The sequence below is a fragment of the Oxyura jamaicensis genome, chromosome 15 (assembly GCF_011077185.1).
Source record: "Oxyura jamaicensis isolate SHBP4307 breed ruddy duck chromosome 15, BPBGC_Ojam_1.0, whole genome shotgun sequence".
NCBI lineage: Eukaryota > Metazoa > Chordata > Aves > Anseriformes > Anatidae > Oxyura > Oxyura jamaicensis.
In genome coordinates, this window is record NC_048907.1 from 7,638,770 (window position 1) to 7,666,638 (window position 27,869).

Consider the following 27,869-nt stretch of genomic DNA (forward strand, 5'->3'; position numbering starts at 1 on the left):
CATCTTCTGTCCATCACTGCCCCGCAGCATCTGTCCCTCCCTTACCTCACTACTCCCACAACAGCCCGTCCAGCCCCAGGGAAGCCAGCAGTCCCCAAAACACCACTTACACTGGACTTGGCACCGAGCTCTCCAGCTCATCCAGCAGGCTCTCCACACTGGGACGCACATCCTCGATCCCACGCCCGCCATTCCGCTTTGGTTTTTCTTTTGTAGGGGGTGCAGCCTTCCCTCCCACAGAGCTGCTGCCCTCTGGGATGACATAGTGAGGTCCAGTCACGCCGGGCAGCGATGGGCTTCTGCTGGCCTCGTCTTTAGAAAGGGGGAGCAGAAAAGAGTAGTTCAGACACACAGGTCCATACATACATGCAGATCAGAGGCAAGAGCAATGAGCTGCCCAGAAACCTTGTGGAATTTCCATCTTTGAGGATATTCAGGACTTGCACAAGGACTTGAGCAGCATAATCTAACTTTGAAACTCTGCAGTTAGAGGCAACTTTAAAGTTGGTCCGAGTTTGAGTATGGTGCTGGACCTCAAAAGGTCCCATCCATACTGAATGAGTCTTTGATCGGGGCTGGGGGCATCTCCCTCAGAAGGGATGCTGGAAGGTAGGCTACTATTTTGGGAAGCAAACTAACTACTAATACCAAACGTCTTGCTCCTCCTTACCTGCTGGGAAGCCACTTGGGGGATTATGTTGAACAGCATTCAGTTCCAGGAGAAGCCTGTCCAGTTCTGAGAGGTTGCTGCCCAGAGAGGCGCTGGTCATCGTGGGAGATGGTTCTGCAGACTTCTGCTTGTTTGGGAAACTAAAAATAAAAGGGAAGCACAAAACTTCTACTTCAAGATACTGCAGAAGAATGGAGGGAAATCTGTGTTATGTTAGTAGGGTTTATACATGTACTGAATGATTTTCAAAATGGGGCTTTTAGCTCTGTGGGGAAAGAAGACGTGTGCTTTGTGAAGTGACTCTCAACAGAGCTGCTGCTTAGCCACAGCTTCAGTTTGCTCATCCACATCTTCATTTGTCAGTTACAAAGAAAGAGCATTGAGAGACAGGGGCTTGGATTTTCAGGACCACGTGCTGCACAGCCCTGTAGCAAAGAGTTAACTGTCTGCAGATCCAAGCTGCACAGAACAGCAGCAGAACCATTAGCTGGCGTACGGGAAAATTACTTGTTTCTGCTGACATCACAGCAAGCAGCAAATAACTCCTCTGAAACAAGGGGATGCAGGGCCAGCACAGACTGGAGAGGAGGCAAAGTACAAATCTCAAGCTAGCAACAAAACGCCAAAAGCGGCACGTTACGTGGCAACCTTTTGCAGTACACAAGGACTCTTTTCAAGTCCTCAAACCTTTAATCTGGGGAATTGTAATCAATTTATAATTGGTAATTGAAAGCATTTTCCACCACGTTAAACACGGGCCTTTAAAGTTTACCTACACACGAGCATATATAAAGCACTAGCTGTAATTACTGCTCATCCTGTAAGGGTGATCCCACTTAGCTACGCATGAATGCAAGCCGTTTCAAAGCAAAACTGAGAACAACTGAGGACTCGTGCAGTGTTTTTTACAGTAACAACTCTGTAATAACAGTCTTCCCATCGTCAACGGCAGGGAAATGCTTTTCTCCTAGTTTTACGAGTGGACAAATAACTCGTAATGCTCTAGAGGTTCTTATTGCATCAAAAAGATGCTTTCCAAATCCAAAAAGGGAATTTCTGTTTCCTGCACACTCCCAGATTCTGCTCAGAAAGTTAATCCAAGACGGGCCTTAGCACTCTGATACCTACTGCACCAGTGACAATTACGAGATTCCATAAAGGCAGTTCTTATCTTTCTCTTCAGGCTGAAAACAAAGTCCACAAACACAGTCTGAGGAGGGCATACTTCATCCTGGCCCAAGCACACAAGCTGCAATTCAGACCAGAACCAGGCCATGCCAGGCCCTTTTACAGGAGGATTCAGGGCCCTAATTATCTTCATTTTGTACTAATTGCAGGCAGCCCTCTGAAAAAACTGCAATTACTGCCTCCATTGGCCCATCTCTGGCTATGCCTGGTTCTACCCAGAAGTAGTTCTGGTTGTAAGCAACTTTCGGCTCAGGAGGAAGAGCGAGGCGTGGTTAGTGCACAAGACCAGCGAAACACCACCGTAAATAGGCACTGGGGACAGAGTGTGTTGCATGGGGTGGCAGAAATGAAGTCCTGAACGCCTCTTCTTCTCAGCGTCATGTGAGCAGAACATGCAGGCCTACCATGCAGGCCGCCCCGCCAACCTCTGAGCTGTCTTTGTGAGCATAAAGCAGTAAGTAGTCAGCGGTAGTGACACGGAAGTTCTAAAGCCATTGTTAAAAAAATTACATGAAAATTCAAATCATCGTGCATCCTGCCAGGTGACGGGTGACTGAGTTCCCTGAGATAACTGACTCAAAGGCCACCCACCTCCTCAAGAACTTTTGGGGCTGGATTTGGTACTTGTCCCTGGACTGTATACTTCAACCCAATCCAGATCCAGTCCTGTCTGATGGATCCTTAACCTCTCCTACAGCCGAGCAAACTGAAGGCCCACATTAACCCTTGAAGCAAGTACAAAAAATACCATCGCCCCTTACAAACAAGCCAACAACACCCAACACTGGGCAACAGAACATATACAAGGAGCTTATACAAGAGCGTTTGTTTCCAGTTACAGAAGGCAGCTGGAGCTGAGTCAGGCCTCTCTCTGAACGGGGACAAGATACCTGTAGACGTGTTCCTCTTCACTGGCACGAGGAGAAGGAGAGCTGAGCCCGTCCCTAGGAACAGAGGCACTGGAGCTTTTGGCACTAGAGCTGTATATAGGCGACTGGGACTGAGGCTGCGGAAACGAGATTTGTGTTAGAGACAGAGAACGCCACACAAGTACACACACTGCGCCGCAACCCCACACCCCGCAGGAGAAAGCCCAGCAGCACAATTGTCTATTACGCAGCCCAGCCAGCCTTCGGGAGGGGAACTACAGCAGGGATGACTGCTCCCCACTTGCCTCGGATTTGCCTACGAGTTGCAGATCTGTGCTGGAAACCCCCAGTCTGCCAGACGGGTGACTAACACTAATGTCACCACGCTACCACTGCTGAAACAACGACAGCGGGTTTCGAGTTCTTTGCCATTTGTCCCGACCGGTTAGCTCTATGAAAAACCTCCACGTCCCCCCGTTTCCCCACTCTGTTCGTACCCAGCCTCACCCTCACATCTTGCAATTCGTTCCCCTCATCTACGTCCTTGAGAGGACTGCAGCAACCAAACAAGCAGGCACCTTCCCCATCTGCACAGGCACGTGCTCACTTACTTGCTGGTGGACGTATCTGGACACGTTGGGCTGCCACTGGTCCAAGGGGTCGATCACAGTGCCATTCAGGGCCTCGCTGGAAGGCGGCGGGGGCACTGGAGGCGGCACAGCGATCTCCTGGTACGTGTGGTTTCCAGTTGGATAGGAGTACGGCGTTTCCTCCGTTAGAAACACTGGTCGCTTGGCGATGTGTGAGGTGGTGGATTCCAGGTCTGCCAGTAAGGCGTCTGCAGGAAGGAAGAAAAAACAAAAAACAGTGACATCCTGGACAACAGCTTTTTCTCTTTCGTCTCGTTATTCAGGATGTCCACATCAGAAGGTCTTTGGGAAGAGTTTTCATCTCGGGTGATCTGCTAAATGCGCTGTTAAACACTGCTGCAGCTCAGGGCTTCTAGTACAAAGAAAAACATCAAGGGGTAACAGAGCAGCCAGAAAAAACTTGGTCAGCCTCAGATTTTTGTCTTAATTGGGAAGCCACCCAGCATGAAGGACCCACAGCCTCACTGCGCCCTGCAGAAGGGCAGCCTAGGAGGAACCTGCCTAGGGATTGACCCGCAACAGGATATTGACACAGGCTAATTACAGGCCCCACATCATCACCGAGTCATTTCACGTGGCCGCAGGCACTGCTTTCTGCAGGAAACAAGAGCTCGGGAGGGGTATTCTCCAGAGTTTCAGGCACTGCAAGAAGCATGCAACTTTCAAATTAGCCCATCAGCGCGGCAGCAGAACCATGTTCTTCGGCTTTCCTAACAAAAATCCCCCTCAGTAGATCACACGAACTGTTAACTGGTTTCCAGAGCCTGCCAGGTAAACGCAGTTTCTTCTCCTGGAAACAATTCTCAGCTCCCTGGGTGGAGCCTGCTCGCAAATTCCTGAAGAGAAGAAAAAAAACTTCCATCCGCTATAAACACCGGCGCTGGTGCCAGGCAGAGGAACCCACGTCACAAGGTTAGCACCTCTCAGAAACCTCGGAGCAGGGAAAACACTCCCCCCTCACCGCCGGGACGAGCCAACCCACCTCTCCAGATTTCTCCCTGCACTCTCCTTTTCCCGTTGCGCGCCCGCACTCCTCTGCTGTGACTCATGGCAAATCCCAGCTCGTGGGGCGTCTGCTCTGTGAGCCGCCCTGCGGGGAAACTCCAGCGGCTGCAGGTCTGCACCGTGCAGTTTTTGGCAGAAAGCCCGGCCGGCCAGGTGCCCGCAGGCAGGAGCACACCTCTGCGGGGCCGCTTAGAGAGGAGACAGCCCACTAGGACGTGGGCGCCCTCCGGTACAAGAGCATTGGGACACGCCTGGCGGCACCCGTGGAACATGTGTGGTTCAACCAGATGCCAGGAAGAAAACTTTGGGAAACTTTTGGGAGGAGAAGCCCCTCACTGGCACTGAACCTCCCTGTGCTCGGTGCCAGACCCCGCTGCCTTCGAGCCCTTCAGGTGAGCGGGACCTGCCTTCCTCCTCCTGCGCACAACAGGCGCCTCAACATTCTGATTTTGGGGCTGAGGACCATGGCTGGGGACCCAGCCAGGGTCTCAAGGAGCTGCAGGGATCAGGAGGCACCTGACAAGCTGCAGGGCATGCTGGCCCTAACGGCAGGCACCTGCCAGCTCCAAGCCCCTTCCCGAGCAGAGCAGCCCGCAGCAGCCAAGGCGCTCGGCAGCCCTTCAGAACACACGCTCGAGGGTCAAATGGAGGACGGCATTATCGCATTACAAGATGAGGAAGGTGCTGCTTTTATGCTCGCTCTCTTCCACCAACCAAAGCGTCATAAGAGGGAAAAGAGAAAAAAGCAGCAGTCCTGCCCTCAGAGAACGTAATACAGCCAGCAGCAAATTAAATCCTGCGGTAAATTAACTCCGTGCACCAGTCGTTTAGCCAGGAAGACGCTCCAAAGCATTTAAGCCGCGGGCATCCTCCTAGGGGGACCAAAATACCCCAGAATCAGATTCTCTGATGGGATACAAGCTTGCAGCAGCTGGGGAAAAGTGAGTTTAGGTTTCTTTCTAAGCAAAAGAACGGCTGGTGGATTCCACGGGGAAGGCACATACCTCGCGGGGACCGCGGAGCCGCGATTCCCTGGAGCGGGCAGGTCCTGTGACGGGAGGTTTGGTGCACACAGCTCCAGAGCAGGGCTACCCAGGAAGGTGGGGTTTGTGCTGCTCCCCGCCAATGGCAGAGGCAAATCAAACTCCACCAGGAAGTAAAAATCCCGTGAGGGCGGACGGCTCCTCCAGCCCTGCAAGGGGGACCTCAAATCATTTTTCCACCCTCCAGCCCCAGCCCTCACTGCGGGGCAGACGATGTAACCATCTCACCGCAAAATTCGCATCCTGGGGCCAGCACCTCTGCTGAGCGAGCCGCTGGACAGAAATCCAAGAAACCCGCTGCTTTTTCCTGACGGCACAGAGGAGCGCGGCTAAATGGAGCTTTTTACCCTGCCAAGCCTGCAGAAGAGGGGTCTGGAGCTGCCAGGAACCCCGCGCCCCAGGCTGCGAAGGAGTTAAGGAGAAGACATCGCAGTTAATGATTAACTTCCCCCATGCCCTCCCCCTTCCAGACTTGAGCAAACAAGGCAGAGCGAGGAACAGGAAGCGGAGGGAGGAGAAAAGGCTGGGGAAGGAATCGCTGGCTTACTCCAACTGCCTCAACTTCCCAGATGGGCCCGAGGCAGGAGCACACAGCCCCAGCAGACACCAGTTTCCCCACAGCGTGGGGCCTTGCCCCGTGCCCTCGCTCACGCCAACCTGCCCAGAGCCACCTCGCCACGCCGGGAAGCTGGTCCCCAGCCACAGTGCAAACCAGCCGAGGGGATTAACATCGAGGGGGTCGATGTTTTGGTGCCCACGCAGCACCGTGTCCCAAAGCACTGCGCGCTTGTTTGGGATCCACACACCTTTATAAGGCTATCAGAATGTAACAGGAGAGAAGGGAAGGGGGCAAAGAAGGGAGGGATTTGTTCTTATTAATGGAATAAGGGCCCACCGCTCCCTTCTGGCTTTCACAAAAGGACCACCGGGACCAGACAGCCCTCACCCGATGAGCTGTAACAAAGGCGCCGTGCCTCGCGCCGCGCTGTCACTGCGGTGACTGCTCCTTAAATAGAAGTACTCAGTTCTTCAGCAGGAACAGTAAAGGCTCTATCGATTTCCTGGGGAATGAACCGGTCCTTCCCACGGCGGCCCCTGCGGCGCAGCGCTGCAGGAGGTGTAAAGCAGCCGCCAGCCCCGCTCAGCCCCCCAGCAGCGGGCTGGGTCCCCCAGCCGAGGGCAGGAGGCAGCCCGGTGGCACAGCGGCAGCCGTCAGAGGGCACCACCACATCCTCACAGGGACGGAGCGATGAAACCCGGCAGCAACGGCCAGCTTGGCACTGACCCCACCTCGCTTGGTCAGCTCTACAGGCAGGGGCCTGGCCCTATTGCAGAGGCACAAAACCCCATGTGCTGCACCTCCCCAGCACACGCTGCGGCACCTCGGGGGCCACCGCCCAGCGCTCCAGCAGCGACCACACAGCACCCGCCACAGCTTCACCGCTGCCCCAAACGGGCTCCAACGCACCCCGCAGCCACAAAGGTCAACTTGCAGGCACGTGGACGGAGCGGAACGGCACGGCAATCTGGTTACCGGAGTGCAGAGGGCTCAGCCTAACCGCCAGCACGACCTGGGCGCAGAGAAAGCTGTGTTTTACGCTGTGTTAAAAGAGTGCTGCAAGGCGGGGAAAAACGAGGGATATTTGCCGAAACACCACCGGCCCCGACACTCCCGCTCAGCATCGTCCACATGCTGCAGCACCCCGGTACCCAGCTGAGCACCTGGCGATGCAGCAGCACGTAATCAGTCCTCCTCCTCCTCCTCCCTCCACCGAGCAACTCAAGCTCTGTGCTCAAGTGAAAGCACACTCAGGCCGAGGGCTGCTCAACCCACATCCTCCCCAGCAGGGGAGGACGGCTGCCTTCACGTTCAAGTGGCTCGTCTGTACTGATTTTTCTGTGGAGGAGGGACAGTTCAAGACACCACGCTTGGTGCCTTTCCTACTCCACAGCACTCCAAGGTATCTGAAGTGCGGGTGCATTAGCTCAGCCCTCCTCCCCTTCTGCAAAAACTCATTATTAAGTACAGGCTTCTTGGGATCCTGGCCTCCAAATCCCCCGCACAGCTCTGCGTGTGCATTAGGTACGGACGAGGGGCACTTCATGCCGACAGCATCGCTTCCGGTGCCTGCCGAAGCCCTGCCAGACATTTTGCCTGGGACATTCAGCTTTTAGCTCTCAGTGCTCAGCACAGCGCAGCTGTCTGTAGGGTTAGAGGATGGAGGAAAAGGGAGCTGCCGTCCATGCACTGAACCGCTCCGAGGAATCCCTTCTTACCAAGGGGATCAGCAAGATGCAACACCGTGGGGAAGTCCCACTCAGCAGGACAAGCTGCACCAAAAGGAGCAATCACCTCCCGAGCACACAGCGCACATTCCTGCGCTATCTCCTCGGCCAGAGGCGCAGCTCCTCGGCATTCCCAGGGCTCCTCCGCTGCGTGCCAGCACTCGCCGTCCCCGGGAGCAGCCTCGTGTGCAGCCGTGGGCGCGCATTCCCAGCTTCCCACGTCCCAGCTCTGTCCGATACACAGCAGCGATGCCAGAGCAGGAGCACGACGCCGTTCAGAGGTAGGGAACAGGGACAGATAACGTGGGGACCCTTTGTACTGATGCTCACAGCAGCTCCCTTTTCCGTACGACTGAGCTGCGCTCAGCCCCATTCAACGGAGTGAAGTTATTAAAAAAAGATATTTCCATGCATCTTCCCATGCACATCAGAGCATGCTCCTTGTTCTCTCCCCTGTCCCCGTGCATGTCACAAACGCTCCCAGACTGAGGGAGCAGCGAAGCAGACCACACCACCAACTAGTGCTGGAAAAACCTCGGTGACAAGGCATCGACCACTCACATGTGCCAATCGGCAGCAAGCAGCCTTTAACACTAATGTTACCTCGAGCAGTACATTGTTTTCCACTGCGTTCATCAGCGACGTAGGATTTTTTTTTTGAAAGTGAGGCCGTCCATCCTACTTGTTCTCACCACCCGGTGACACTCACACCAACCTGCAGAGCACTAAGTGTAAAAAACCAAAGCGCCAGCTGAAAGGCATCGGCAGGCAGAGGCACACACCACTGCACGCACTTCACTCACAGACAATTTGCCAGCTACTCGCTAACCTTCCTGAGGCTAAAAATTACATGCGAGAGAGAATTATCAACATAAATTTGCTTTTGCCTATTAAGGAGAAGCCTTCTGCTACTGAGTGTCCGGTGGAACTCAGCACGCTCAGCACAAGGATGACAGCCGTAGTGCCAGGAGAGAGCAAACTTCCTCCCATTTTCATGTGGAGCTCCTCTCTCCCGAGAGCCGAGGCCGAGCTATTAAGCCACGCTGGCTCAGCAAGTCAGAGCATTGTCGATGCAGCAAGCAGATCAAAAGGGTTTTGGTCACATTTTCTTGAGCTCATCTTCTGCTGGGAAGGAAATGGAAGCATGGCTGAGGCAGGATACCTCAAATGCCGCAGATCTCAGCCGTTTGTTCTCAGCAGCTGAAAGCCACAGCTGCACACCCAAACCGCACGCTGCCCGGGGCTCCGCTTCTCGCACGGGACATCTGGAAAGCGAGCGGTGGCTGCAGGATCCCGGCTCCAGCAGCCACCGCACAGAGCGCATGCCTTCAGCACCCGGCCGCAGCGCGCCGCCTCCCCTCGCAGCTCCACCACCACCACCCCGACTGCCCAGGCACGGGGTGAGATGTGTGAGCACAAATGTGCAGTACTTCCTCTGTGCAGCTGCAGGAACAGGTGTCTGCACATCTCCTGCTCTTCTCCACGCCCCTGCGTATCCAAATAACCCGTGCCGCTCCAGGCTCTCCTGCCTTAGGCAGCAGCAGGTTTGCCAGTGAGCTGGCAAACAGAAAGCAGAAGAGCTGCAAGGACTGGTCTAAATGAGGTGATAAACAAGTCTCGGCACAGGACACGGCACAGGACACGCTGCAGACCCCTCATTTGCAGAATGACTTGCCACTTTTCTTAACAGCTCTAAGATGCTGACTCCAGATCTCTGATTGCTGCTGCCGCCCTAAAAGAATGGGGGGAGCTACACACTCAAAACCGAGCCCTGAGCTCTCAAACTCACTCAGCAGGCTCCTCACAAAATCCTTGAATGCAAACTTTTAAAATCTCATTAGGCTCAAATGAGTCTTCTCTCCCCCTGCTCGCACGCAGGGAGACAGCTCAGGGCGGTAACCCAACCCTTGGCAAGCCAGTTTTACATTGTGAGTAACTGCCGAGGAATGGGGAGCTTGGGTATATTTATCCTATTAAGCAGCCTTTCAGAAGAAACATTTGCAGTGCTCAGAGAGCTGCATCCCGAAGACTTGCTGGAGCCTTGCTGCAGGACTTCTCACTGCCTTCGAGCTCATCTGGAAATGGGGGGAGCCCCAGAAAGCAACGAAACAGAATTAACAGGAATAGGAAAGACATGAACAGGAGAAGGTAGGCTTTAGATTGCAGGTATATGGAATGTACTAACAGGTTCTTAGGGCATTATATCCCAGCCAACATTTTTAAATGCCAAAAAGATCAGGAACTACAAAGGCAATAAAACCCAAGACTACATCCAGAGTGAGACCTGAAAATCTGTAAGCGTCAATAGATGCTCTAAAATCCCGAAGTTCACTGGCTTACATAAATAGCGTGTAAAACAGGCTGGCTTCCTCTCAAAAACATTTTGAGAAGGATACACTGAAAAGTTTTCCAAAATTTAGGCACAACACTGAGAAGGTGGTGGGAGTACAGGGCACGTAACAGCCCTCTGGGGGTACAGGGACATATTGTTAGGGGAGGCAGAACAATTCAGGACAAGGGTAAGCCATTTGCCAGGCCATTTGCCAGTGCAGGGCAGCCGCTGGCATTTTTACTTTACGCTGTGTGGACCTGCCCAGAGGCAGTTACAGTGACACGGTCAAAAAAAAACACTCAGCCATGTCTGAAGGCACACCGGTGATGGATGTTAACTCGAAGCCTTGCACTTTCTCCTCATCAAGGTAGCGGTGGAAGTCGTGCCTCGGGTCCCAGGTACACTGCTCACAAAGATTGCCAGGACCAGTATCAATGCATGGCGTGGCCAGCTCTGACAGGAGACAAAGGCACCAACCCCCCCGAAGCTTCTCTGTTCTCTGAGACTAACACTGTCCTCTTAGAACAAGCAAGGCTACGCGCTTGGAGCCGCGACTTCCTGAATTTTGGACAAAACGAGGCATCCACCTAGCTGCTGTGCCCAGCTCCGCCAGGCTGCAGAGACAACCTACACAAGAGCTCGCCTCGTGACAGACACCCTGCTTTCAACGGCAGCTGGTGGCACAGCCACCCCAAAGCCCCCCACATCCCATGACGGGAGGGGGGGCAGCCAGAGCAGGTCGCCTGCCCCAGCCCAGCAGCGCACGCAGCCAGCTCCGACCACCCGCAGCAGATGTTTAAGGCCAGGCAAGACACTACCCTGGGATGTGGTCTGCGCCATCAGCTGCAGCAATGACTGCGGCTTCCCGCCCCAGCCGCTGAGACCCAAGCAGAAAACTTTATTCCAGGGCTTGTGGCCAGCTAACCCAGCACAGGGGGCAGGAGCACGCAAGCACGGCCAGTTCAAAGGGATTTCAGTCCCTGTGCATCTGTTACTGCTCGCCACGCATTTAGGGATGAGGTTTGAACCCTGCGAGTGCTCCGGCCGCAGTTTCTGCGGAGCTGCCACCTGCACACGCTGCCAGCGGAGGCAAGGGCCCTGCCATCACCTCTTCCCCAGCACGCAGCCCCACGCCGCTCCTGGAGCTCGCTCTGCTGACAGCCAGACACTTCCGAAATTATTCCAGCTTAGTAACTCTGAGAAAGTTATTCTTTGTAGATAGACTCACTACGTTTCTTGGAAGCATAGCCCTGGCCACTCTACGACTTAAAACATTTCCTAAGAGCTGCTTAAAGAGAGCAATGCCAGAATTCAGCCCTTCTCCAGACTGACAGACTAAAACTTCTGCCTGGGACAGGAAACCCTGGACCTCCACCTCTGAAGCTCAGGCCAGGACATGAAGTGACATCCAGCCCCGTCCTGCCATCCGCTGAAAGAAGTCGCTCATCCTCCTGTCCCCTCCCCATGATTATCCTGTGCCTCTGATGCAGACCACAAAATCCGCAGCCTGAAAAGGGAACAATCAGCAGGCAAACTCCAACACTCTTACATTCTGGAGCCATCCCTCACCACTACCAGCCACTTCCCCAAGCCCACGCTGACATTTTGTTCTGGCCTTGCAGCCCCAGGGCCGTACGGTTCAAGCAGCAGGGCTGCAAACACCGTGCAGGTACCAGGGCTGCGCTGCACACCTCAAATGGGCCACCCAGCTTAAGGGGCAGCTTTTGACAGAGGCTACTCCATACCATAAAGCTTTGAACAAAAGCCAACTCAGAACGCTCAGAGAAGGCAGCGCATGAGCTTAGACCTTCCACAGCATCCCTCTGAGGGGCGCAGGCAAGAGACCTGTCTGTGCGTTTGCTGGGAAAACAGAAAGGTTGCTGCAAGATCCTTCCTGGAACCGGCCACACCACTTCCTTTCACGTTAACAGGAACATTTCAGCGAAACGCCTAACTGCCCCGCAACCTCAGCCACGGGGCAGCTGGCAGCAGGCTGGCGGCGTGACGCTGCCAGCATCACGAGGGGCAGCTAGTTCCTGTGCGACCGAGCCGCGAGGCTTCCAAGGGCACGGGCAGAGGCTGCAGGGAGCAGCTGACACCGCAAGGCCCAGGGAACCAGAGCCCCTTCCTTGAGGGAGCAGCTCCCATCCACCTCTTGCCATCCCTGATGCGACAGGCTGGGAAATCCTCCCAGCGCTGGCTCCACTCACTCCCCAAGTTGGCAGGAAGGTGACGGCAGGAAGGTGACCTGCTCTTAACCAGGCCCGCAGGGCACGGGATCGTCATCGCAGCGCGCAGGCTGACAGGCGGACGCTGCAACTGCCTCGAAGATCTGAGTCAGCACGGCTTCCTGGATGAAACAACGCCTAAGTCCAAGCTGTGTGAAGGAACCACAAAAGATTTTCCTGTAGGATCAGAATTTTTCCATTTAGCTCTCGAACGCTCAACCAGACCCCAGCTCGGGCCGAGGGAAGCGAACCACCACCTACCAGAGGAATGCACAGTCATTCTGCCTTCCTCCAGCTTCCCTAGAAAAACCTCCACACCCTTTCTGCTATCTCAGAACAGCTCACGAGGGCGCCTCGCATCATCTGTCATTAGCGAACACTTTGTAGAGGTTTTCGCTTCACATGAACTGATACAAATGAGACTTACCCGTAGAACTTTTTATCCCCCTGAAAATGCTAAGCCTGTACTTCAGTGGAGCCAGGCAGATCAGGCGTGTGCTGACACTAGTCAAGTCTCACAAGGCACATAACGATCAGAGGGAAACATTCCTCAGCATGTGTTTGTTCAGCATCCTCGTGCTGGAAGTGGTTTGGGATTTAAGTATCTCCTTTCAGAAGGGATGTAGGTGACACTCCTGAAAAAGAAGGCTCAGGAAGGTTACCAGACCGACACCCAGAAGGAAATACGGCTTTGTGAATCCTGGGTGTCACTGGAACAGAACCTATGCCAGTCACAAAGCCACCAGTAAAGGGAAGCCTTTCCAAATCCTATAAAATTTGGAAACTCCACGGCTGGGGCTACCTCAGCTCTCAACAGAAACAGCAGGAGTAACAAGCTGTTACTGGCTCGGAGGATTTAAGGACAGCTACAGCTACACAAGGCCATACAAACCCAGCTGGGGCTGCCCGCTGCCTTCCTCACGTACTGCCTCCAGAGAGGAGTGCTCGAGCCTACCAGCAAGGCTGCAACATCTCTGGTTTCAGAGCTGCTCCCACCCAAAGGTGTGTCCTCCTATTTATTGCTCATTTCCAGAACTTTCTGGGGAGGCCGGGAAGGAAGAGTGATTTCCTGTCGTATGCAGCATCCTCTTTTTAATAGCGTGGTTTTCCCCACACTTGAAGTGAAAGGAGCCATCTTATATTTACTTCCCTCTGTTCGAATTTACAGTCCTGAGCAGCAAACCGGGCTCGTCCTGGAAAAAGCACCCCCTGGTAAGGCCTGGTGCCTCAGACTGACTTTGCGCCCCGACTCCCTAGGCAGATGAGTGTTTTCAGTTTCAGAGCTACCAAAGGCTGCGGGGCACGCCAGATCCCCAGCTACACAAGCCTTGGATGCCTCTGTGCAGCAGCCCGCAGACAACCCCAGTTGGGCGAAGCTAAAAGAGAAAAGAATCCCTCGCGTGGTTCCTCCCCGATTCCCAGCACTCTCAAACCGAGTCCCGAGCAACAGGAAACAATTACCAAACATGGATAAGCTCGGTCAAAAAATTCTTCCACTGCTCTACGAGCGATCTTCAGGAAAAGTTTGGAAAGTTTGCGAGTCCCAGCTCCGGCACTTCCTGCGATCAGCGCACGAAGCGGCAGGCAGAGCTAACCTCGCCGCTTGCACGCTGCCTCGGAGCACAAAGCCAGGCTCTGCCTTACTGAGCAGAGAAGCTGCAGATTGCACAAGAGAATTCCGCAGTACGTGAAACACTTCAGAGATTTAGCCAGATTCTACTCAGCGTTTGAGCTTGTGACCTCCAGTGATTCAGCTGCTCCTGACTGAAGCACTACAGCCCAATCGCCCTACCCACAAGTTAAGGCACTCAAGGCAGACCTGGAGGCCATTTTCAGCCGCATTTCTCAGTCGCAGCAGTTGATAGCTCCACACCTTAAACATAAGCCTCCGAGTGCCTCCATCGGCTAGAACAGGCTGTGACCTGCAGCAACTACCAGCAACAAAGCCTGAAGCCACAGCACCCGAATTCCAGCGGGGCTCAGCAAAGCAGAATCCTTCCCATAACATCCAAATCCCCTCGGCAGCAGGGAAGTCATCTGCCTCGCAGAAACGGAGAAGTGATACGCAGCAGCTAACAGCCCAATATAACACGGACTTGCCGTGTTACATCAGAATAGAAAGCAAGGCTGCCCTTCAGGCCCGAACTAAAAATACTGAAGTTGGAATTTCTCAGCCTGATTCCGCAGCCTGCGATGAGCCCCACCTGCTACTGAGTCTTTTGTCAGAATCCTCTCCTTTCGGAAGCAAATAAACCCATGTTCCTACAGCTTGTTATAGTTAGCCCGAGGAACGATTAAAAGCAGGAACGATCTGCACAAATTAGAGAGTCTCCATCTCCCAAGTACCAAATTGGAAACAGCTTTGGTCTCTGAGCAGGGTAAGAACAGCCTGACAGTCCTCTCCTAGCATGGCTCTTCTTGTGCAAGACCTATTTCTGATCTCTGCCTGGGAGCAAATAGATCCTCGGGCATTCCCAGCAAGCCCCAGACAAAGGCATCAGCACACGGCCAGCACTGCCCTCGCTGTCCCTGCGAGGGAGGCGAGCTGGCTCGGACAGAGCTGAAGGACACGAGCTCTGCTACAACACTGAACAAGCTGAACAAGAGCGATGTGGCACCCTGCCCGCCTTCGGTGGGAAGAGACTGGAATGAGTGTACGTGTCTTACACGAGTGACTAAGTAGGTACTACCAGTTCAGTTCTGAGCTGGCCTGGGTTGCAGCCAAAAGCCCGGGTGGGAAAATAAAAAATAAGAGAAATTAATTGCCAATGCACTAACCTTTAGCCTTTTATCTACCCTTATGCATGCAAGAAAGGACAAGTAAAGTCTCCCCGTACATGTCCTAAGAATTTTTACTTGCGGCTGGTTTCCTTCAGAAAGTTTCTAGAAACAGGGAGCAACATTTAAAAAAATCCAACAAGATCTGCTCTCCTCTGCCAAAACAAAAAAATATTCATGAAAACCAAACAAGCAGCCACTGAGCTGACCCCTCAGGGACAATTTCCCAGGGCCAAGCCTCTGATCAAAATACCAAGTCCCTTGTACTCCTACAGGAAGAGGGGCTCAGCCAAGCCAGCTATCTGAGGAACCAGACCCTTCCTGCTACATCAGCAGGCAGCTACTCCACAAGCATTATTGGGTCAAACGCAGCACACGGCCATTTTACAAACATCTACCAAGCCCAGTAGGAAGAAGGCCTCCATTAAACAGAGCAGGGAGTCCAAGGATGGGTACAGAAACCTCAGGAAACCAGATTTTAAAGTACAGCTCTGGCAAAGGGAAGGAGGAGAAGCTCAGGGACACTTCTAGTCCTGTGGCTGTTCAGTCAGGCAAATGCTTATGGGAATGAGTCCCAGTGGGCAGTAAGAGCATCACACCTCTGGGAAATTTATCATAGCCTACAGTGCTGCCACCCCCAGCCAAGCTGCTCTCCTCAAGCCAGACACACCAGGTGGATGCCGTATAATGAATATCTTGGCAAAAGTCCATTTGCCCTCGCTGTGCGGGGAAAGGAAAGGTTCCCTCTACCTATCCTTCTTCCCTGGCAGCACGTGTACGTCTCCGCCAGCAGAAAACCTTTCCTCCTTCGGGAAGGAAGTAACCAGGCTGGGCAAACTGTTCTCAGGTCTTTCTGGAGAACTGTGCAAAGACAGCAGGCAGGAGGGGAACAAACTCCCATCAGTCGTGTTGGACACTGCTCAGCCCCAGACTACAGGACCTGGAGGAAACCACTAAATGCAGGTGTGCGGCACCCAGCTGCTTCCCAGCAACCTCCACACGCCCACTGACATGAGGGTGGACATTTTTAATTGCATTGTTAAAAGCCCCAGGCGGAGGTTTGGTTTGGTTGAGATTTGCATACCTGTAAGCAGTCGGATCTGACTTGAACTCAGCATTGTTACAAGCAGCACTGAAATTACAGCATATGCGAATCCAGTAGCAGACAGCTCTTCTCAGCAGGTTCTAAGCATTAGCCCCGTGCCATACGCACTGGCACATCGCAAGAGCTTGAAAATGGCAGTGGCTTCCAAATCTGTAGGCAACGGCAACCCTCATTTGCTTGCACTTCAGGGCCCTCAGTGGAAACGACAAGTCTGTAAATTTGACCATTTAAAAGGACACCTTACAACAGCTGTGGAGCACTTACCGCTCGCAGATAATTTGGGAACTGCTGATTCTACTCATCTGGGGAAGAAAAACATGTTACATCAGGGCTTACACAGGAACAGAGTACAATAGTTCCACTGGACAGTGAGCACCAGAGCAGAGGATACAGTTTCACAGGATGCAGAACGGCAAATTAACAGCTCACCACTGCCAAAAATTGAGAGGTTTTGCTCCCTCTTCCAGACATGTGCTGCTGCCACTTACCTCTCTTGGCTCTGGCCTTTATAGGACCCCTCCATGAACCACTTTAACAGAATATACAGAAAAAAAAAAGACTTTGTTAAGTGAGATAAACACAGAGGTCAGCAAAAAGGAATGTCCGAAGAGCCAGAGGAGGCAGCAGATGGAAGGCGTGAGATGAGGGAGGTAGGGCCACCCCCTTCCAGGGGCACTAGGCCACTACACCGAGCCAGGCGCAAGTGCCTGCAGGACCCACTTCAGTGCCAGCATCTCATTCAGCTAAAGATCACTGTGACCAGATCCATCAGCATATGTAATGGCTTTGGACGCTGCCAGAGACAAAATACTGTCAGAGCTTGCACGTTCTAACTTAATTATCTTTTTATTTTTTTTTTTAAGTAACTGAAACAGGAAAGCATGTGGACCCCATAACCAATAAAGGGAAGGATAAGATTTGCATGGTCATGCAAGAACAGGCATGAAACTTAACGGAGGAAAAAGAAACAGCATCTTTTAAACTGTGGAAACCCTATCCAAGCAGCATAAACACATCTGAATATAGACTCTTCCAGGCAAAGTGCCAATTAGAAAATTTGAGCCACACATAAAGATGATGAAATGAAGAAAAGAAATATAAGAACGAATTCTGAATTAATTACAAGCACGAGAAGCACAAATTCTGCCCACAAAATACAGAACCCCCGGCTACCAGGAGGAGGCCAGCCGTTTGGAACGGGGACGCTAAAGAGACACTGCAATCATACCCCTGTTTAGTACAGCTTTATAGAGACACACCTAACCTGAAGGCTCTGAAATGGGAGACCATAACGCAGGCTTGACAGATTCTAGTCCTCCCAGAAAATATTTCTGCATACGCTCCAACAACTTTCCCTTAGTAAGTAACAAGCGTATCTCCCATGAGCATAAATGCAAAGGAAGTCCAACAGATGCAGATCTACCCCTAAAAACCAAGCTGCATCAAGTTGGAAAAGCCCATGCCTACAAGGAGAAATGAAGTCCCAGCAAATCCCTCAGATACTGAGGATGCCAAATAAAAGGTTAGCATGTTGAGATATAAATTGAGTTAAAAAGAGTTGTTGGCTCGACCTGCCAACCATTCTGAGGGAAGATGCTCCCCTTTTCGTAAGAAGTGAGTGTTTCTTGTCAAATACGGCATCTGGTTTAACTGGCTTTTTAAAAATTTAATTACCAAGAAAATGCTCTCAAAATGGTGGACCTCTCTTTTTAAAGAAGTTTTTGTTGCTGTAAGGGTTCTCTGCAACAGAGTGGGAGCAGACTTGGAAGCAACGCCGACCTCTTTGTGAGCCAGAAAGTGTAAGTCATCATCAGGAACTGACTTTACACAAAGCACTGCCAAAAGCCCAATGTAAACTCACAGAGCAGGGCAGGGGGAAATGACAACAAAATATTTAACATTTTTCAGTCATGTTGATCTTAGCACTACTTATAACTATAATAGGTAGAAAGTTTTAAAATGAAGCTTTCAATGTAATGAGCATTCTCCTAAAACCTCAAGATAATCCAAGTAATTACAGGCTGGGCAAGCAACATCTTTGAAAGAACCCCTAGGAAAGACCACAGAGTACAAGGGTGCCACGAGCACATGGCTGACAATCTAATTAAAACAGCTTCTTTTTATTTTAACAGCAGCCTCCGGGAATGAACGGAAGGAGGACAGTGTTGCAGAAATGAATGTGGGAACTGCCCCCCGGTTACTTTGGGAGATGTGGGTGGCAACGTGATGGAGCTCGCTGATGGCTCGACAGCTCCACAGCTCTGCACTTTTTCAGCATGGGCAGAGGAATGTGGCTCAGGAGTTTCACAATGCCATGACCAAGAGCCACAGAAAGAAAATAAATTGTTAAAGCCAGACAGAAAACTAACATTTTTAGAACCAGAATATATTTTAACCAGGGAACTGGGAAGAGACAGAATCTGAGGTTCCCTCCTCTCTTCCTGCTGTGAGAAGGGAGGCAACCTAGCCTTCCACCTATCCTCTGCCATCAGGACAGAAGTAACAGTTACTAGAATCTTGCTTCTTTCACCACCTGCAAGAGAAATAACAAGGATTTATTTTTACCCAAAGCAGTATTAACAAAGCAAACAAATGCCCAACAGCTTCTCCATCTCAGCACAGAATTTATTAGCCAAAGAAACGCTTCATCCTACCAACGGGAGGCTGCTTTACTCGCAAGAGAACTCATGACTAGAGAAAACAGCAATAAAAACTGATAAAGACAGAGTAGAAAGTCGATTTTGAGAGGTAGAAGATGAGTAAAAGAGACCAATCTCCAGCGCTGACCAAAAATGGAAATGCCAGCAACACTGAAATAGAAGCAGCATGAGAATAAACTTCCCTTCATAGGTACATGAAATTAATCCCTCTTCAAATTACTTTCTGCAAAAGGGTTTTCAGCGTGACCCTTAACTGGCCCTCCACTAATCCTAAGATACAAGTCACCCAACCGTTCCGAAAGAACTGGAAAAAGTATTTTGTACTCATTTACACAAGTCAAGATTCCCAGCTCCTGCATTTCTGCCTCGTTGAAAATTAAGTTGACTTCCTTGTCTCCACTCATCACATTCTTCCTGCCATACCCTGAGCTAAGGCACAGTAGAAATTTGATTCATTTCCCTACCAAGTTCCTAGATGCATACAGATTCTGTAAGCGCAGGTACCTACACGTCACTATCGGGCACTTTGAAATTGAGCTGATCCCACTTCAGAACCACAGCGGCGTTCACACCGCACAGAGGGACCAGGCTCAGTCACTTCCACACTAAATCACACGCACGCACACACGAGGACACACGCACCAGGGCAACTGTCCCCTCGCTGAGGGAAGTATTCTGTTCCCATCTCTGGCGAATCCCAGCTTAACTGCTTGAAGCAGCTGGAAAACAGACTAACTTCAACTGCTTCCCCCCCAAAATAGCAAATACAAAAAAAGGCCATTTCTGCCAAGCAGCACTGAATACACCGCATTCCATTTCATTAAAACAATTACTCAGAAGCCAGCCAAGAATTACATAAAGCTTCCTCCCCAGCCCCTTCTCTCCAGCCCTCCTCCCCAGCCCGTGGCGCAAGGACGGGGTCGCAGCGAGCGACAGCAGTGCGCAGAAGGCAGCACCCCGTGCCTCGTGTCGCGCCAGCTGTGCCACCCCACCAAAAACATTTCCCAGAGTCATGCAATGCCATCGGGGGACCCCAGCCCGCCCAAGCAGGGCTGCATTTCACACGACAAGCAGTGCCACGGTGAGCTGTTCGTGTAGCGTGCTCCCTCGTGTTCGATGGCAAATTGGCATCCAGCAAGTTGAGCCGTAACCGACTCTTGGAGGAAAACGAAGGGTAACCTAACAGCTTTTGTCTCTGACTCACATGGCCACGGCTTCCAAGCACGATCCCGAGGCAGAAGGTGCTGGAGGCGCCAGATTTGAGCAATTAAGCAGCACAGGAGCAGCATGCCAGAGCAGCTGTGCTTGTGAGGCACTGCCCAAGGGACCCGCTCAGGACAGCCAAGCGGCAAACCTCAGAGTAAACACCTCAGGGCAGCCTCAACACAAGTTCAGGGTCCTGCGAACATGACTGACAAATTCATCCCGAGCTCCACACGGCCCAGCCTGCCTGACAGCGCCGAGCTCCTCACGTTTCACAGCAGAAGTTGGAGGCAGCTTCTTGTGGCCAGCACCGCTCACCCACCCGCAGCCCTGAGCTGGCCGCTGATAAGAGATTTCATGACGTGGCTGAAATGGCATTTCGCTCCCTCCCCCTGTGCTCCAGCTCTCTGCAGGGATCCTGTCTAACTGCCGGAGCTGCTCACAGCCAGGAAGAATGGTTCCAGCTGTGTCTCACGCTGCCTAGCCAGACCTACGCGGCCCAAGAAACGTCTCCCACGTGAAAGGAGCAGGAGGCAGAGCTGCAGCCCGCCAGAGCTCTCCCCAGGCGTCTCACGCCTTCTGCCCCAAAGGGTTTGTTTGCTGAAGACAACCAAGAACCCATTACCTGTGGGGCAGTAAAGCCAGGGGACGTGCAGTTAGCCTCAGGCCCCCTTGTCTGATGATCCAGTTCAAGGTTGTGGTTCCAACCTAAAAGAAATCTTTTAATCAAGAAGCCTCAAGCTCATTTAGACTCATGAAAGAGGGCAGAACAAGGGAGTACTAAACCCCCTAAACCAGCAAATCACTTACAGCCCTCCCGCCCCTGACCTTTTCCACTTCTAGCTTTCTTTGCCCTCTCCTGCGATTAGAAAAGCCCAACCTAATTGCAGTCCCCGAGCCACCGCCAACTTCCCTGCAGCAGGGGGTGAAATTGTCTGCTCACCTTGCTCTTCAAGGATGGAAATAAAGCAAGGTCCTTCAGGGATCTCGTCAGACACAGGCAAATTCTGTCTGCCAGCTCAGTTTTGCAACAAAAACATAGCACTGCTTTATTCCAGGGGACCCCATACAGTCTGATTTATAGCTAAGCCATTTAAAGCACAATTCCCCATGCAAAGTGGCATTCAGAAAGTTCATTCCCTGGAGCGGCATTTACTTTCTTCAACGTTCTTTACATCATTTGCAAAACGTTAGAGGTTTAAACAACTGCAACGAGCAGTAAAAAGAACAAGGACTCCAGCTCCACTCCAGTGCCTGCTGCCAGACACACTCAGCAGTGCCCCGCAAAGCCTTCGACACCGAACACACAACAGGAGCACCGTGAAAGTGCCATGCCAAACTGCTTTTGAAGTCTTCCAACTGCCCCAACCTCATTTAAATAACTCAAACTAAAGTTGTTCGCAGCGCAGAGGCACTCCGCCGCAGGGAAAAGGAGTCGGGAACTAACACTGCAGGCTGCCTCCTCCTGGGGCCTCCCACAAGTTCGCTGGGATCCTCAGCTCGTCGTTTATCCTTAGATAAATTTCCCACGTAAATTCAGAATAATTACTGGCTGCTCCAAGGAAAAGCTGCATTTCTATGAGCAGAAAAAAAAAAAGCTTACCAGATTCCTAAACAGGACAAGCATGTAACCTCAGGGGCTCGAGCTCCTCTAACTGAAACATCAAAACCACTGAAGCTGTTCTCACTGCAGTTGCTGCTTCTACTTTGTTTGCTCTAGGAAGATTTAAAAACATACTTCAAAGTGGCCGAGTGCTCCAGAACCCCAGCACAGAGGAGAGAGCAGGGATTTTAGCACGAGCCAATCAAGGGAGGCTGTCCCCAGCCATCCGGTTTGCGTGGCTCTGGTTCCAGTTGCAGTGAGAATGAACATAAATGGGGAAAAAAAGCCCAAGTGATGTGACACAGTCATTACCCACCTCCTATTTTTATGGTATATCTTTAGCACACGACATTCTTTGAATGACTTCACGACATTTTGTGGTAAAGGGAAAGACTAGAGCAGAACTGCTGTGGGGAACTTGGAAGGGAAAGGAAATCTCTGCTCCCTGCTCACACAGCCTGTCATAACAGAGGCTGAAGAAAGGATGAGCAATCAGCAAGGCAGAGAGGGAACATAAACAGAGCTGAGAAGGGAAGAAAAACTTATACATCTAATCCAAACTTGCCATTGTATGCTTTTCCAGCAAGGGAAACAGGAGAAGCTTCAAAGAGTTACTATTCTGAGGTACTCAGCGGGAAGCTATTTTAGAAACACGGCGATCTTAGCAAACATCAACCACACGCTGCAGGTAGGGAGCTGTTACCCCGCTGCACCGACGGAGGGGCGATGTGCCCACAGCCGGGGCAAGTTTCTGGAGCTGTAAATCGATCGTTCCTTTACGCTGGGTTAAACACGAAGTACAGCTCAAGGAGGTGGCCTCACCCAGTCCCCAGTCCCCTGCCCACGCCCTTCTGTCAGGACTAGGATTTGTACAACCACGTGGCCAAAAAGGGCAAGGAGCGGATCTGGCTGAAAAGAAACCAATTAAAATAAGAATTTTCAGAGGAATCAGCTTGCTGATCCAGCCACGCGTGCAGTGCTTACGCTGACACGACGAAGGGAGACGGGGAAAAGCAGTGCTGCAGCCAGCAGTTAGATCAGGCTAACCCAGTCTGAAATCACAACTTCCAAGTGTCCCCAGTCCATTTAGTTTCAGCCCAAAAGGGAAGGAGCGGGGCCCCTCCTTGCTTCTATGCAGCGCTGGATCTGCTTATCTTGCCACGGGGCGTGATAGCACATCTTACTGACCCCACGGCAAATCGTCTGCTCCACTTGGGTGAGCGGGCGGGCGAAGGGGCCGCTTTTCCAGCACGCCCATGATCTGAAGCGATCCGCTCTGCAGCCCGATTACTCACTGGGTAAGCAGCAAGGACGCAAGGGATGGGGAAGCAGGAATCACCATTTTTGGCTGACTTCTGAATCTGAAATTAAACTGAAGGAGATGTGCAGCGAGACTTTGCAAACACTGAAAAACAAGAGCAGGGCCCAAAGGTCCCCACGGTTCCCTGCTTAGTGTTTTTATATGTAACAGCCCAGCAGTCACGGCATCCTCGACTCCTAGGGGTGTTACTAAATCTCAGTTAGGACGGGCTGGAATGAGTAAGAAACTCACTCCTGAAGCCCCATCTTCTCATCATACGCTGTGGGAGCTTCCCACAGACAATGTCTCACTCTCAGGCAGCAGAAACAGAAGAACATCCTCATTACCAGCTTCCGCAGCACACAACGAGGGACACAGACGATCCGCGCACAAGGGCGGGGAGGCACAGTCCGGAACGCAGAGCGGGAAGCTGGGACCCGAGAGCCCAGTCACTCCCGGACATTTCCCACCACCACTGAATCCAGAACCCAGGCTGGCCTCCTCCAAAGCTGCAGCAGACCCTAGGTATTGCAACTAAGGCAGCAGTCCGGTTCTAAGAGATTCGTTTTGTGGCCATGGACTGTTAACTGCTCCCCCGCAGCTGCACAGCTGCTGCCCAGATTTGACTTGCGGAATTTATACATATCTGGTGCAGGAGATCAGAGAAGCTGCTCTCGTGCGACCAGAAGTGCGCTGTTCCTGCTTGTTCTGCGGCCAGGCTTCAGAGTTCTCTGCCACTGCGGAGTTTCGCAACGTGTTCCATGCAATACGGGTCGAGGGAAAAGGGATGTGGAAAAAAGGCCCCAGAGAAACTGAGGTGCTCAGATTCCCCGGGAAAGAAGAGAGACAGCACTGAGTTTTGTAAGAGGTTACCCATTCCTTTCTCTGCTGCTAGAGATGGTGTCAGAGGATCAATTTTAACCAGGAGGGCAGCTGAACACTTGGGATAAGTTGACCTCTCCCAGCCAGAGACAAAGGAGCTAAAGACAGCGCGGAGTCCAGACTTTCCATGGAAATGGAGCAACAAGAAAAGAAGCCTCTCTCTGCATCGCACGCCGCTCGAGGCAGAGGACTCCCTGTCTGAGTTGCTCGGGACAATGAAGCCCCTGTTTCACGAGGGGTCAGAGCAGCTAAGAAGCTGAAACAAGTCAGAACCCCATTGTGCAGAGCATTAGTCCTGTTTACAGGCTTCTCGCCCAGCAGCAGGAACGGCTCAGGAACCTGAGCCAGGAGAAAGCCGAGGGACCTGGCAGCTCTGGCGGTGTTTCCTCTCCAGAAGAGGCACCGAGAGCACGGCCCTGCGGGGCGCAGCCACCCCCGAGAGCTGGCAGAGATGGCAGGCAGGAACCCCCACACACACTGACACCAAAACTCAGCGGCAGGTCGGTCTCAAGAGCATTCAGCCCTGAAGAGAGGGAGGGTGACAGCTCCTGAAGCAGAGGGAACACCTTCTGGAGTGAAAGCTCTCGTGGAGCTCAGTCTTGTGCCCAGAACGTTTAAAGCCACGTCGCTAGACAAACATCCTCCGACAGGCAAACCTTCTGGTGAGCAAGCACACCTAAAATAAGCACGAATCTTCTTCAAGTGAGCAAGCACACCTAAAATAAGAAGCTCACAGACCACTTTGCACGCACAGCCAGAACACTGCTGTAAATATGTTCTTGCTGAACAGCAGCAACAACTTCTTTGTCAAACACCTCTCACAAGCTCTAGTGAATGCTGTTTTGTTCTTGATCGCAAACTCCGGTTAAAAAAAGAAGTCTGAACCCTTCAAAAAAAATAAACAGCCAAGCAGTAGAGAGGCAAGAATTTCAAAGCCACCAAGAGAAAGCTGCTAAAAGCAACACCATTTCTGTCTGGAGTTCAATGCTCTGAATAAAGAAAGAAATAATGAAAATAAAACAACGCTAAACAAAGACTTGACAGTAGTGTTTGCAAACAACCTCTTCCAAAAAAAAGAAAAGATGAAAGTTCCTGAAGCTGTGAAATCTTTTCTCCTCCTCAAAACCAAACCACTACAGCTTTCTGCTAGCTGTTGAAAATCAAGACGACGCACAAAAAGTGAAATTAATCTCTTAGCCCCCACAAAACTAAACAGTCACCATACTGGCCCCACAGTAAATATACAAAGTTAAAAACAAGTAGGGAAAAGTAGCTTAAAAGAGCTTAAAACACTGAAGGTCTTTTGTTTTTATGGAAAGAGAACTCTTTGAAGCTGTAAGAAAACATTCGAAGACAAAAATCAAGCAGTATCTGACTACAGCAACTGCAAAGCCTCCCTCCTCCCTCTCTCCCCAGGCCGGATGCTATGCAGGACGTTGACGTCTCCCCCCACGGCCAGCAGACCCCGCAGCCTGCTCGCACGCTGCTCACACAAGGCAGCTCCACAGAACCAAAATTCAACAGCTAATTCAAACTGCCTGAGGCAAACGTATAGGCTCCATCGCTGGCTTGCTGGAATTACAGCCCGTGACCACACAACGTCCCCTGGGAAATGCCAGGAAGGGGCGATGCCCCCCGAGCCAGGATGCATGCTCTGTAGGACTCGGCTCCACTCTCGGCGCCAATTCCCAGCGCGGCTGAGCGACAAACTCATGCCGCAAGCTTCCTGTCAAACTCCAAGCACATCCGCACGGCGCGCTTCCTCCAAGACTGACGGAAGGCAATCTGGATGGCTCTGGTGGGCTGCCTGAACGCAGGGCTTCCTCCCCCCCAGCCCCACAGCGCGCCGTCCCAGCTCCATTAGGAGCCGGCACTGGGCACCCCGTGCCCCAGCTGCTCCCCTGGGGCAGAGCTCTGGAGCAGCTCCCTGCGTGAACTGCGCACCGTAACGTCATTTCTCCAGTGCTGGGGGTGGGGAACAAAAAAACACAAAGTTTTTTCAGCTCTAAATGAATCCTCAGAGCAACCCAAACCCTTTCTCGCAGGGGTGAGAAAACCCACCCTGCCCAGCCCAAGCAGCATGAAACCATGATACTTCTGCATCTCCATTTCGCAGCGCAAAACGCACGCTGATCAACACCCCGTCAGCTCCCAGCCTCTGGAGGGGAGAGGGACAGCTAGAACATGTTTGTAAGTTTGGGGAGTTAGGGACAGAGGCATCACAGGCCCCGTGAGGCATTCCCTCATGCCCAGCACGTCCGTCAGTGGCCAGTTATGTCCGCACCACACAGGGTCAGAAGTACGGTGCAGTATTTATCTCGGCTCATTTTACACAGCATCAGCTCTGAACCCACGAGGCACATTCACTCAGGTTCAATACTAAACTACTCCAGGGCCAAAAGCAGCCCTGGCAGCCGCGTAGCTACGTGTGCGTGGCATCGTGCCCGAAGCACCGAGCCCTGCCGGACCAGCCAGGCTACAGCCGGAGCCAGCGCAGCCGTCTGGATCCACAGCATGGTTAATCCACAACTTGGATAATCCACCCAGAGATAACGAGGGAAGAAAAACAAACAATGCTCACTTCGGTTCAAAATGTGACTTGTTACAAAGGGCTGTATCAGCACAGCCTTGCTGCCTTGCTTATGCATCCCAAGGTGAGCGCCTTTAGAAAAACAAGTGAGCAATTTGCAGACTAACAATGATTGGCAGAGGGAAAATAGGTGGCGTGATCTTTTATGGTGACTTCTGTAGACCAAAGAAATTATCTTAGAAAGCAATGTTCCACTTTTCTTGCCCAACTGACTACTGTTAGTCAGATCTCGTCCAATGTGAAAGGCTGCACAGAAACTGAGAAAGACCTGCTGTAACCATGACTTGATGAGACAAGAAGTTCTGTTTCAAAAATCAGATTAAAACTTCCACTTTTGATTGCACTAACGTCCAACACCTCAGACGAATGTGCAAATTCGGACCTTTTTCAATGTATTCTCTGCACTTCACATCTAATCCTCCAACAGAGGAAAGGAAAAAACGCGCTGAAGCTGCAGCAGCCTATCTGGCCAACTGGAAAGCCACCCAGCTCCCGTGAATGTGAGGAATGCAACAACTGCAGCTGGCAGGGCACGGCGCTGGTGGTGGGTCGGGGCGCGCTGGCGGCCCCCGGGGCCGTGCCCACGCGACGCTCCGTGCGGGCTCACCTCGACGGGCCGCGCGGGTCCTGTCCTGACTAGCCACGCATTCCTCAGCACGCCACGAACGTGACGTGGGAGCAGCACCAAGAGATAACCGTGCTGAGGGCTGGGAGGAACGGCAAGCGGATCCGCCTCGGCTGAAGCACACAGAGCGGCTGCCGGAGGGACTCGCCGCCTGTGCCACCGGCCAGCACACCCGGGCTGGGGCTGAGGTTTCGCCCCGCCAGGAGGAATTCCTGCTCGGCAGCTGAGGGCCTCCTGACCGCCCTGGTCTCCTCGCCAGCCCCCTTCAGGGCCTTTTTTTTCTGGGGGTGTGAGCCCCGGCTTTACGCCAGCAGCACACCGCGAGGCTCTGCCTGCTGCAGTAGGGAAGCGATCTGCCTGCGGTGCATCCTCCCAGGGGGGCTGCTTCCCGCTGGGGGGGAGGGCTGCAGGTAACGGGGCTCGGCCGGCTTCAGCGACTGCACGAGGGGAATTCGGCCGCCCTCACCGCCCCCAGAGCTCGGAGGGATCCCACGGCGGGAGCCGTGGGACGGCGGGGCGAAGCCGAGCTCCGAGAGGGACCGGGGGCCTTGAGGGGGTCTTAGGGAACACTGAGGGGCCTTGGGGGGGGCTCTGAGGGGGCTCCCCCCAGGCCCAACCACCGCCGGGCGCCGCGCAGGGACTCACCCAGGTCGTCCATGGTGCCGCCGCCGCTCCCGCCCGGCCGCCGCCGCCCGCTCTCCTCAGCGCCTCGCAACTTTCCCGCCCCGCCCCTGCGCGCCCCCGACACCGCCTCCGCGCGGCCCCGACACTGCCTCGGCGCGCGTGCCCGCCTCCGCCCCCTGCCGGCGGGAGCGGGCGCGACCCCGGCCCCCTCAGGCCCCCTCAGCCCCC

The 27,869-nt window shown here is 52.7% G+C and overlaps 1 protein-coding gene and 1 long non-coding RNA gene across 6 annotated transcripts in view; one reads left to right on the forward strand and one right to left on the reverse strand.

The window, feature by feature from the left end:
• The window catches only part of PXN (paxillin), a 42,735-nt gene extending 14,980 nt beyond the window's left edge, over positions 1-27,755 (reverse strand). For all 5 annotated transcript variants that reach the window (XM_035340698.1, XM_035340696.1, XM_035340695.1 and 2 more), the window contains exons 1-5: positions 27,663-27,755; positions 3,339-3,565; positions 2,749-2,864; positions 671-810; positions 111-312 (exon numbers count right to left, since the gene is read on the reverse strand). In XM_035340698.1, the coding sequence (XP_035196589.1) occupies positions 111-312; positions 671-810; positions 2,749-2,864; positions 3,339-3,565; positions 27,663-27,675 (698 nt within the window). In that variant the 5' untranslated portion in view covers positions 27,676-27,755. The remainder of the gene's footprint in view (positions 1-110; positions 313-670; positions 811-2,748; positions 2,865-3,338; positions 3,566-27,662) is intronic.
• Positions 14,574-18,403, forward strand: LOC118174919. Its single transcript, XR_004754806.1, has 3 exons — positions 14,574-14,649; positions 17,889-17,953; positions 18,287-18,403. It is a non-coding gene; the product is annotated as an uncharacterized LOC118174919 (long non-coding RNA).
• Positions 27,756-27,869: the final 114 nt, after the last annotated feature.